General features: G+C 36.7%; 1 protein-coding gene across 1 annotated transcript in view; it reads right to left on the bottom strand.

Annotated features, from left to right (window-relative positions):
- The window catches only part of GFRAL (GDNF family receptor alpha like), a 55,636-nt gene that overhangs the window by 23,051 nt on the left and 19,223 nt on the right, over nt 1–13,362 (bottom strand). The window contains 1 exon segment of the mRNA XM_004772416.2: nt 10,496–10,746. Coding sequence (XP_004772473.1) covers nt 10,496–10,746 — 251 coding nt within the window.

The raw sequence follows: 13,362 nt of genomic DNA, 5'->3' as shown, positions 1-13,362 counted from the left end.
GATCAACTGTAAAATAGTTTCCTACTATTCAGACTTTTTGAAAATAGGTCTATGAAGAAGAAAAGTGTTGGGAAACAGAAGGGGCTTGAAGTGTTTTTATTCAAGTGAACAGTAGTAGCCCAGTCTTGTTTAATTCCTGATTCTTTTGGTCAAATATTTGAATTGAAAATTCCAGCTTAAGTAGAAGCATAAATGAGTATGGCTGTTAATAAGGAAGCTGTATTATTAGAAGTGTTCTAATCAGGGAAAGAAAAACAATATTCAGAAGACAGTGCTGACACTATACATTGGTTCATTCATTCATTCATGTGTTCATTCATTCATTAGCTATTTATTGAGTGGCTAATGTATGCCAACTATGTTTTTAGGCACTTGGGGTAAAGCAGACCACCTTGAAAGCTGCGTGATATTAGTCTTGCCTTTCTGAACACAGACGTTTCTCATTCTCTGAGAGGTGTGAGCAAAAAGAGGCTTTGGGACCTATGGCCGGTGACCAGGTTTTTCCCACATGTGGATTAGAGCAGTGGTTCCCAAACTTGGTTGAAAATCACAACCACCTGGGTCATTTTTTTTTTTTTAAATATAGAGTTTTGAGCCCCACTCCAGGCCCACTGAATCAGAATAATTGGGTTAGATAAAATGTATTTTAAACACATTCTCTATATTTTTCTAATTAACAGGTTTGAGAACTAACAATTTAATGTCCATCTTCTTAATACTTTGGGGTTGCCTTTGTGATCATCAGGCTCTTCATTAACATTGTAAAGATTGTTCCTAACAGAATTGGGGAACCAGCTGGCTTTAGTGAAACATTAATATAGAAATTCCTAACAATGTGCGTAGTCTCTGTAAAACATTAGGGAAAGACACTCAATGCTTCAGTCCTGGATCTGGGACCAAAAACAATGTTTTTTATGAGCTGGACAGTTAAAATGTACAGAATATTTGCTGTGTAAAGGGCACTTTTTCCACTTAATTTCATTTACTTTCTAGATAAATATAGAATTTCTGGCAATCCCTAATAAGAGGGTTCCGGCTCAGATCCCTCATGCTCTGGAACAAGGTTATGCCACTGACAGTGGAAGATCATTTGCTATTTGAAATATAGCTCTTAATAGTCTACTGAGTATTATAAGATCCATTAAATCATTGGTTCCCAGAAAGAAGAACATTGTATATCAGTGCTAACTGTAAATGGACACCTGTCACACCACAGATCCACTTAGAACTGGCCTTAGAAGATAGTGGTGAAGGGAACCGGCCAAACGTGAGCAGTACATCTGATTGTCCCCTTTGTAGAGAAGAAGGTGGATAGAAGTTAAAACTGAAGTAATAAACTTCTTGATTAGAGAGATGAAAAGAACAAACCTGGATGACTGTAGACATGGTGAGGCAAATGAGGGAAAGAGACATATGGAAACACCCATGATAGTGGTACTAAGAAGGTAGATCTTTTTATCTTGGGTTAATGCCTTGCACAATATCTACTACAGAGTAGGCCCTCAACAACCAGGAAAATTGATGATCTACCTTGTGGAAGCAAATCTTACCTCCTATTCAGCCACCCAAGACCTGTGCAATGAGTGTGAAGAGAGAGCAGCTGTGGTGACAATGACAGTGGTTATGCATGGGCCCCACAGAATAGATTGTCTCTCTCTAAGGCAAATCCATCAGAGTTCTGCTAGTAATGAATACCAAACCTCCTAGCAACAACAGAGACCTACACTGTGCCCACAGTCTGGCAGGTAGGTGGCAGATTGATGATACCATTATCCTTTCACTCTAAAGGAGGCAACGATGCATATGGATGCATATGGATTTGTCTTTGTTCCTTATCATCAAAATGCTTCCCCAAATGCCTAATTTGTCTTTGTGCAGATGCAACATGACAGTGTTTACCTTGGCCTTTGCACCATACACGTTCTTCTTTACTCCTCAGTGATTTTCTGTCACTGCAGCGTGAAATGTACTTTGGGCTCCACTCCGCATTCACTGATACACTATCCACAATTTCCAGAGAATCAAGGCTCATGGGACCACTCCTCAGAAATGTAAGACAGGATCCAAAGGATCAAGGTTTTCCCCTTTCTTCTACCATACAGTTCCCCTTTCTTCTACCAGACAGTTCTATGATACATTTCTCCAAGCACCTTGAAAGGTCCCAAAAGGAGCAAGGCAACTTGAAAGAGCTAGAGTGATAGTGTGAATTCATTACTCTTGATGGCATTGTGCAGAGTTTTACAATAAAGATATGACTAGGTAGAAAAACGGTTGGTTTTTCAAGCAGAGACCAGCTAAAAATGAGGACTACCCAACACTGAAAGCTGACTGCCTCTGGATTCCAAATAGTAAGAGGTAAGATTGAAAAAAAAATCTCCAATCATAAAAAACCCAGCATTTCTGAGTTAAACAAATTGACTCAACTATGCAGTGAAAATCAAATTAAAGGTATTACATTTTCACTTACACTTTCACTTTAGTCTATTGTTCAAATTAATCATTACATGAGAGAGGGGGGCATAGCGTTGAGGAATCAAGGAAATAAGGCTGACTTGGAACCCAAGTACCCAAGTCAAGAAGACACTTTTTTTTTTTTTTTTAAATTATGGTTACTGGCACATATAGCTGAATAAAAGTTAAAAAAAAAAAAGATTAGAAACATAACACATTTTTTAAGAGATTATATTGCCAAAGGAGCCACCAGTCCATTGGCAAAAAATCTGTGACCACTAAACTTTTAATGCCTTAAACAGTGAACTGGATACAGTCTCTGAGACCTCCATATCCCCCAAGGAGGGTATTTTCCTCAAACCTTCTTCAGATATGGCTATGGAGGAAGATGGATAAGAAAGAAACTTCCAGAGTGCAAAATGGGAACCAGAGAAGGTAGTCCTTCCCAGTTAACAAAGAAAATCCACACTGCAAGAGAAGCTTCACAATGCCTATTAAGCAGGATTTCATTACTGTGTGCTATTATCCTCTCATTTTCCCTTGGAATGGAAACTTTTACTGAGGTTATGTTATCCCCGTTATATGCTATGCCTGTTACTGTATATATGTAGTACACACACACACACACACACATACATATAGGGTGTGTGTAGTGTTGTGTTGGAGCAGCTAACAAAACAAAGAGGCACCTCACAGACTGTTAGAAGATAATCACAAATGACACTACAGATAGAGGGCTGATACCCAAGATCTATAAAGAACTCAAACTCAACACACACAAAACAGATAATCCTGTCAAAAAATGGGCAGAAGACATAAACAGACACTTCTCCAAAGAAGACATACAAATGGCTAACAGACACATGAAAAAATATTCATCATCACTAGCCATAAGGGAGATTCAAATCAAAACCACATTGAGATACCACCTTATACCAGTTAGAATGGCTGAAATCAACAAGACAGTAAACAATAAGTGTTGATAAGGATGTGGAGAGAAGGGAAACCTCTTACACTGTGGGAGGGAATACAAGTTGATGCAGCCACTTTGGAAAACAGTGTGGAGATTCCTTAAAAAATTAATAATAGAGCTACCCTATTGCAATTGCACTACTGGGTATTTACCTCAAAGATACAAATGTAGTGAAAAGAAGGGCCATCTGTACCCCAATGTTCATAGCAGCAATGGCCACAGTCACTAGACTGTGGAAAGAACCAAGATGCCCTTCAACAAACTAATGGATAAAGAAGATATGGTTCATATATACAATGGAGTATTATGCCTCCATCAGAAAGGATGAATACCGAACATTTGTATCAACATGGATGGGAATGGAAGAGATTATGCTGAGTGAAATAAGTCAAGCAGAGAGAGTCAATCATCATATGGTTTCACTTACTTGTGGAGCATAAGGAATAACACAGAGGACATTGAGAGATGGAGTGGAGAAGCGAGTTGGGGGAAATTGGAGGGGGAGACAAATCATGAAAGACTGTGGACTCTGAGAAACAAACTGAGGGTTTTGCAGGGGAGGGATGTGGGGGGGTTGGGTGACCGTGGTGGTGGGTATTAAGGAGGGCATGTATTGCATGGAGCACTGGGTGTGGTGCATAAACAATGAATTTTGGAACACTGGAAAAATTATATTTAAAAAAAGTTGCTGCACACAAATGTATGTATGAAAATCAATCAATTTCTATTATTCAACTATAGTTTAAAAATAGATTTGATTTGGAAGATTTGATTTAAAGCAGCAATTGTAATATTTAGTAATATCTAGAAATAATTATAGCCAAAGTTATATTAGAAAATTAATATTGAGAAGTTATTTTTATTGACAAAAACTTACTGAAAGTCATCAAGGAAAATCTACATACATGTACTGGAAGGCTCAATATCATTAAAAATATACAAAAACAAATGTCTGGTGGCAAGTAAAGAGTGGGGAGAGAAGGAGCGTTGAGCCGTACCCAGGACGCCAAGGGGTGGGCAGGCAGTTGAGAACCTGTAGGTCCCTAGGAAGTGGCAGGAGGCAGGAGCATATATGAGATAAGGCTCCAAGCACTGCACTTATGCTCCACTGGAATCTATTTACAAAACACAAATTCAGTGATGCAATTATTAAAAACTTCAAGAACATGAAGCCCCAAGCTCAGGGCCCTTCTGAGCACACAGCCTGTGTGACTATGCTGACCATATGCCCATGAGACTAGCCCTCCTGACACCCATGTCTTGCTTTCACATAATGAAATTTTGTTGGTTTACTGGGCCTCAGAATTTTTAATCTCTTGGTGATTCTCATATGCAGTAAAGATTGAGAACTAACTGTCCTAGACAATATCATGTATGCGTATTTCTGTTATGTATCATGCATATGTGTACTGCTGTATAGTTTACCTCTGAATCTGGGAAGAAAGGATGGGATATGAAGAAACACTTAAAAAAAATAAAAAAACAGTTTAAAAAATAGGGACACCTGGGTGGTTCAGTGGATCTGACTCTTGATTTTGGCAGGTCATGATCTCAGGTTTTTGGGAGGGAACTGTGAGTGGGACTCTGTGCTCAGCAGGAGTCTGCTTGTCCCTCTCCCTCAGCTCCTCCAGGAACTCACTCACATACCTCTCTCTCAAATAATAAATAAAATCATTTTTAAAAAACAAAAAATAATGGTAATGTTCTTTATCTTAAATTGAATGGTAGATATATTATTTTCTATACATGTCTTTTTTTTTAAGATTTTATTTATATATTTGACAGACAGAGATCACAAGCAGGCAGAGAAGCAGGGGGGGTGGGTTGAGGGGAGGAAGCAGGCTCCCTGCTGAGCAGAGAGCCCAATGCTGGGTTCAATCCCAGGACCCTGAGATCATGATCTGAGCTGAAGGCAGAGGCTTTAACCCACTGAACCACCCAGGTGTCCCCATACATGTATTTTTTAAAAAATCATTCCCAAATTATGCTTTTTTCAGGTATAGGTAACATTGTGATATGCTAGTTTCAGGTATACAGTGTAACGATTCACAATTCTATACATTACTCAGTACTCATTAGCATAAGTGCACTCTTAATCCCCTTCGCCTATTTCACCCACCCACCTCCTCTCTGGTAACCACCAGTTTGTCATATATAGTTTAAGAGTCTGTTTTTGGTTTTGTATTCTACTTTTTCTTTAATAACTATTAATGGCAGTGGAGATTACCCAGTTGAACAATGGTTGACTATTCAAGAAATGATTTTAAAACTTCCTATTTACGTAACCCAGATAACACATAGCAGGTCAAGATCTGAGCAAAAGCCCAAATATAACAGATCATCACTTCTCCCTAAGAGATTATGAAATTAAGATTATTTTAAGAGGTGTGCAGATTAGTGAATTCTCACATATCAATACAAATTTCTGATACAGGTAACAAAAGTTCCACTTACCGATACTAAAAAAGGCAGATGTTTCAGGCAAAGAATATGAGTAGGTCAAAGACAGAACATTTCCAACAAACCACTGAACAAATGTTCAGCATCACTTATCATAAAAATGTCAATTAAAACATTAAGATTTTTCTAAGAATGTAATTGGAACAAGCTTTTTTTTTCTCCCCGTTTTAACCAAATTTAAAAATATAAAAATCCAATGGTCTACTAATCTCACTGTTTGAAATATAGTCTATTGAAATGCCAATTAAAATGTGCTATGACATTTATTGTAACAATGCCTATCATAATAAACAATCACTTTCAACATAAATGTCCACATTATTAGTTATAGATTAAATAAATTATGGTATACAAATGTGTACACATGTGTGTGTGCACATATACCGTGGGATGTTATGCAACTTTAAAAAAAAAATAAAGTCATCAAATATGTATGTATTACAAATGTACCACCATATATTTTCAAGTTAAAAAGCAAACTGTACAATGAATTCTGGAACACTGAAAAGAAAAGAAATAAAATAAAATAAAATAAAATTATAAACAAAAACAAAACAAAACAGAACAAAAAGCAAATTGTAAAGAATTATGTATAGTTTCATTCCATTAAAAAATATGTGTATATGTATGCATCAGTGTGGGGGGGCATGCATGCATACATGCATACAAGGTTTTCAAGTTACATATGTATTACAATAAAAAAAGTTTCAAAATAATGTGCATCGACTTTGTTAACCTTGACTCTCTTTAAAGAATGGGATTAGGGGCAGAATTTTTTATTTCTGTTTTCTTTAAATTTTGTTTAAACTTCTATTATATCTGTATTGATATGCTTTCCATTCCCCATAGGATTTAATAGAGAAAGGTAGTCTCTTTTTATTTTTATTCTTTAAAAATCATTCTTCAAAAAGAAAAGAAAAAAACTGAGTCTTTAAAGGCAGAATAGGGATGTGTTCAAATCTCTTTTACTACAGTTGACATTAAAAAAGGCAATGTTGAGCAAGGCAAAATAGAACATTCCTGTCAGTGCCAGGTACCCTCACATCTGCAGACTGAGTCCTTCAAGGGAACAAGGAAACACAGCAGTGCTCTTTCTGTTCCTTCCACTTCTGGAAGCTTATCTGTCTAAACCAGTTCCTCTCTCCTCCATTTTACCCACCTCTCTCTGAGCTCTGTCATAAATTTGCTCTGTGCTGCAAGATATCGGGGAAAAGGAAGTCTGTATGGATCCAAACGTGTGAAGTTAAGAGGAAGTTGGTGGCCAAATACACAATTTGTTCAGGAAAAAGCTAATTTGCCTAAATCCAGTCCTGCACGCAGGAATGGAGGTAGGTTCTTCTGCCTGTTTTCAAAGCTAGCAGAACTAAGAGGTTCCCACAGTGAGGGCTTTGGAGCATGCGCAGATTAGAGCTTGTCTTTACCATTTCACAGGCAGGAAGGAGAACAGAGCAGCCTCCATAGCAGGTTCCAAGTCAGCCAGCCTGGGTTTGATCCTAAGGCTGCTGCCTGCTCCCGGGTGTAGAACCCTGAGCAAGCCATTTTATCCCTTAGATTCCTTTTCCTCATGTATGAAATGGAGAAAATAATAGTATCTAACTCACTGAAATGTTAAGACTAGATGAGAAAATGTAACTGAAAAATAAGCATTCAATAAATGCTAACTACAATTACTTGTAATTATTATAAGACTGGCTTGGAGACATCCATGCCGATTATTTCCAGATGAACTTGTGCTCCAAGTAAGTGTTTTTCAAACTTCAGGCAACAACAGATTAGCTAGTCATGAAGTCATTTTAGTGGGAGTAGTCAGCATTGTAATTAATGGACAGTTAATGGAACAATTAATGTAATAGAAGACATTGCACATCAAAAACTAATGTAACATGCCTTGCCTTCTGCCATCTGGGGTCAAATGAATTTGAAAAATAATGCTTCTAAGCCAAACAAAGGTGGCAAACTGAAAATCTTCCAAAACTACCCTCTCAGCCCTACTCCATTCAGCTCCTTTCAAGAAGAGTGAGCCAAAGCTCAAGAGCTTTACAAAGGAGCTACATGGACGAATCATTCTGATGATGCATGAGCAGGCCACAGTGATGTGAGTACTCAGGGTGGAAACATGTTAGGGAAATGGTTCCTTCAAAACTGTTGTTGTGCTTCTTCTCAGTACCTGGAACAGGGAATAAGGGTTTGTAAGAACTAGCCAGGCTGAAGGACTTAGTTCTTGCTTTGTTTTGAAACATTTCCTATCAATTCAAGAACTATGACGGAAGGCCATGAACGTTCCTTTAATTCTTCAAAGCTATCACTTGAAACTCCTACTTTTAGTAAGTGATGTTTGAAAAGAAAATCTCACAAAGTTTAGTCTAAGTGAGTAAAGAAAGTGAAAGAGTTTTGAATCTTCATTTGTCCAGAACATTACATAGTACTTCGATGTTTATGGCTTTTTAAGTGTCCATTTCTCTTGTTTTCCTACAAATGTTTTTGGCTGTGTACAGGTTACAGCAGCTAAACACAATGCACATAAAGTATAACAATGATTAAAAACACATGGGAGAAAAACAGACTCGGAACTGGAATTAGGTTGTCGGAACTGGCATTTTTAGGAACTGATTTACTGCTGACATATAGAATCTTCCTATTTTTTTTTTCCTGGATATCATTTAATATGGAAAAACCCACTTATAAATTACCATGGTAATATAACTGTATTTATTTCTGCTGGTTTAAATTATTTTATTTGGTATTTCCTTCCATAATTCTATTAACCATTCCTTATAAGTACCTTTAGTTCTAACAGAATTATCCACCTAATATTCCATTATTTGGAATATGGCTCAACACAAGTAATGTTACAATTTTCCACTCTGTATCATGATTTCAATTGAATATGAAATTTGATTTGAAATGGTGCTAATTATAGAAATTGTAAAAATTCCACAGAGACCTCTGTTGGAATTAAAACCATGCACTCTGAGTTGTGTATCTATAATCTAATACACAACAAATCACAATTTTGATCACATTAGTTAATGTGTATCTTTTTAGTATCTAAGAAAAAAGAAAACATTTAAAATGTGTGTATCTATATATAGTTAAATGGGCATGGTATAGATATATTTGTAACAATATCTGTCAAATTTGTGTAAATATAAAAATCTGGTTTGCAATAAAACAGTAAACATCTATGATTTTCTCCTGGGAATAGTATTTGCAGGTTCCATGGTTACAATGAAGAGCCAGTGGGCCTGGGGTTATTTTAAGACATGGATAGCTATAAGGACAAACCCTTGAAGATGGATGACAGAGATGTCTTGAATTAATATGTGATCACATCCTTAGATTTTTTTTTTTTCTCTATAAGATGCCTACACATATTTTTGTCAACCACTTGCTTATTCTGAGGCTCTGGACCAATTAGTAAAATTCCTAAATCTCAGTTTTTTAATTCATAATATTGAGTAAATATTACCTTTAAAGAATATGTTTCCAGCCTCTCATTACAGGTAGATGAGCAGACATGTTAAAGACCAAAAGCAGAAAAACTAAATCCAAGAGTCAATGTTTTACAGAGGTTGGGACAGCTGTATTAGATGATTAAATTAATGATCACCCAAAGACTCTATTATAATATAATATAATATAATATAATATAATATAATAATAAAAATATATATCCTTGTATAGTTTCCTCTCATAGTGATTCTAAATTTGGTTATGGGACTTTCTCTGTCCAACAAGACATTAGCAAATGACAGATGTACTTACCAATTATCTGACAGATGCAGATAATTGGTAAGTACATGCAGATCAGGGCTTACCTGCTGGGAATGCTGATATCACCTGTGTAAGAGTCCAGAGTCAACTGCTAAAGAGGACACATGAAGAGAATCATGCATCCCAGTCAGTAGTGCTTGCTGGATACCATCTTGGACCATCCAGCCTCAGCTGAATCCCTTGATGACAGTAGCTACTTGAGTGGCCCCCAGCAGACCATCAGAAGAACAACACAACTAAGCTAAGCCCATTGTCCAGAATTATGAGCCAATAAGTGGTTATTTTAAGCTTCTACATTTTGGGGTTGTTGTTCATGGTAGATATCTGACATACCCAGTAATCTTGTAGGATAAATCCTGCATGCTGTTGATATTGAAATCAATAAATGATACCTAGGAGTGGCCAACCATATACATTAAAACACATATACCACTTACATATAAATGAGTAAAATGACAAATACACAAAACATAATCAGAAAATACATTTTAAAATGGAATAGCAGGTGCACCAGTATGGCTTAGTAAAAGGTTGGGCATCTGTCCTCAGCTCAGGTCATGATCCCATGGTCCTAGGCTGGACCCTCACATCGGGCTTTCTGCTTAGCAGGGAGTCTGCTTCTCCCTCTGCCTCCTCAACCTGTGCCTCCCCCCCACTGGCTTGTGATCTCTCTCTCTCAAATAAATAAAACACTTTAAAAAAACTTTTAAAAAGATAAAATGGAATAGCAAACATAAGGTTGTCTTTGTTAAATTTTCTATGCTGGATTATTACTTTGTGCTGCATAGACAAAAAAAAAAAAAAAAAAGTATGATCTACTGAATATATATAACTTACCGAAACATGATCTTCTATGAAGCATGTGTTGGAAAATCTTACACAGAGATTCTTCACTTTGTGCAATGGTCCTACAGGTGCACTGTACTTGAAGGACTGTCCCAAAGGTACCAATATAAGCTGCTTTGCAGTCATCACTTCCTGAGCAAATGAGGTCCTGCTGGCTTAAGGTACTGACGCAGAGCTCATCTTCATGGCACTTTCTAGTCACATGCTGCCAACATTTTGACTGAAATGTTCTATAGCGCCTCCTAGAAAGAATCAAGAAATGCAATTCCTCTGAATAATATTATCTTGCAATAGCACGTGATGTTGCCTCAGCTAATGAAAGACTGGCCTCAAACAAAAGACCTTCTAAACCCCAGTACATAGCTGAACACAGAGTTAATACATACAGGCATTCTAACAGAGACTGTCAAAGAAGAGAAACCTTGTGAATTATTTTCCTTTTGTGATGAAAGACAGAGGCTAAGTTTAGGATTCCCTGGATGAATCATCCTTCACTACTAATTTTAATTCAATGGGTGATGCTTTGCAGTATAAACTACTTGGTGGAATTATTAGCAGGATTTTTGAAGCAGAATGTACTTTTGTGGCTAGCATTTGGCCACTGTCTCACACCAAGTGATTTCATATAAGTCTCTTGACCTTTCCAGCCAGTTCTCACACAGGACGGAAGGTACTATACCTTTTTCTCAATATTTCTGAGCAGACTAATGAGAATTTATAAAAACTTTGAGCTTCTCCGGCAGTAAGAGCTAATTTAAAGCAAGAATTAGGAGTTTATTTAATGACTGAGATAACCCATTAGAATGATATCAATTCATAACTTTTCTGACTACGTATTTGATTTGTGCTATACTAGATTTGAATGAAAAGTCTGGAAAATGTACAATAATTTCATTTTTAAAACTTTCACAGAAAGAAGATATTCTCAGTGCAACCAAGGATATTAATCTGCCTACTTAATATTTATCACCTAAAATTACTTCTTACCCTTTCTTGAACAGATCACTGTCAAACAAGCATGAAAACCTTTGAGTATATAGGCATTTATTATGAGCTTACTTGTCCACATGGTGCTACTCCACTTATCCAGAAATATTATTTGTAATAATTTCATATTTTAAGTAACTTTAAAGGAATCAGTTTTTTAATGTTATGGGAAAAATAATCAGTGCCTATTAAAGTTTATATTTAAGAAGTTCCTACAAAAGTTTTGAGCCAGAAGAACAATTTAATGCAGTTAAAAGTTTTATGGAAAATATTATGTAAATCTAAGTGTTGACAGTATGGTTTATCATTTATGAGTTGATAGAGAGTAGTTTGTACCTAGGAGTCATTTACTCATTTTAAAATATGTGTTTTGCTATAGTTAAGTCGTGTGACTTATCTACTCTTCGAAGTTATTTCATTCAGAAAATTAGCTGTGAAATTCAGAAAAAAATGCAAATGTGACAAATGTGATCCTTCTTGCTCTGAGCTATCACACACTAGACTACTCTTCCACATTAAATGTTTATTTTGATCTTCAAGTGATTTTGCTATTTATGGAGTTTTATTTATTTAAATGAAATTAAATAGTCCCAAATTCAAGACACTGGGAAAACTGATATGAAGTTTTTTTTGAAGAGAAGCAAAAGATGAATCCATCTATTAAATTATATAATTTAATGTTGGTTGTTTAAATAAAGTTACTTAACTTGGTAACATCAATGTTACAAATCATTTTGATTCATCAGATTTATTCAGTACTCTCATTCTTTGCTGCATTTTCTTATTCATCCAAAGAGGCCCACTTCACTGTGAATTTCTTACCACACAAAAGATAAATTCATCTTGAATATACAAGGAAATGTGTTAATGAAGACTGTAGTGAGGGAAAGAAAAAGTCAGTGTTGAATTAGATTTATGGCTCCCAAGAGTAATTACCTGCAAAGGTTCCGTCTAGTCTCAACTAGCAGCAAGAGTAGAAGTTTTAAAAAGTCAACCAGTTCATTCATACTTCTGCTCAACATCCTCCAGAACCCCTCCCTTTCCCTGGGAGCAAAATCCAAGTCCTTAGTGTCCCCCTAAGCCCTATGTGATCTAAGCTTGCCTGCCCCACCATTCCAGTTTAACGTCTAACTGCATCTCCTACTGCTCTCCCCCATGTTCATTGCTTTTTGAACATGCTGTATTTTTTCCTCAACACTGGTTGACCTGTTTGGTATCTCTTTTTTCAGATGCTTACTGAGAGAGGCTCACTTTCCCACATCTTCAAATCTGGTAAAATGCTCCCTACTGGGACCTCACTGTTCGCACTGCAGCTCTTTCTGCCCATTCACAGAGGCACTCATTCTGTCCTCTCCCTTTGCCTGTTAATCTCTACAACACTCATTACCTTAGACTATACCTTTTGACTTATTATCCTTCTCCCCCTACTAGAATATAGTTTAGGATTCCCTGGATGAATCATCCTTCACTACTAATTTTAATTCAGTGGGTGATGCTTTGCAGTATAAACTACTTGGTGGAATTATTAGCAGGACAAGCATTTTGCCCTTGTATGCACTGATGACCGAAGAGTAGTAGGTGCTTGATAATTATTTATTTAAATAAACAAATACATGACTGTCATTACTCCCCTTGAAAATCAAGGGTGTGAGGTTGGAAAGAGGAGAATGGGTACATTTCTGACATCATAGCATACATATGTGCTGGGGATGTCCAAACTGGAGTCAAACTATCTTCTCCTCCCGGATCTCCAGCCTAAGAGAGAAAGATTCATTTTGAGGTTTGAAGAGGTGCCATGTCAAAACTCTATGGCATTTAAACTGACATGCCAGGCAGGTCTATTTACTAATTCATTAGTCTCACTTGGGTGT

This window comes from Mustela putorius, unplaced genomic scaffold (assembly GCF_011764305.1).
Source record: "Mustela putorius furo isolate JIRA1106 unplaced genomic scaffold, ASM1176430v1.1 tig00003983_pilon_pilon_pilon, whole genome shotgun sequence".
Taxonomy (NCBI): Eukaryota; Metazoa; Chordata; class Mammalia; order Carnivora; family Mustelidae; genus Mustela; species Mustela putorius.
Note: the sequence above shows the minus strand (reverse complement) of the source record. Positions and strands in the feature narration are given on the sequence as shown.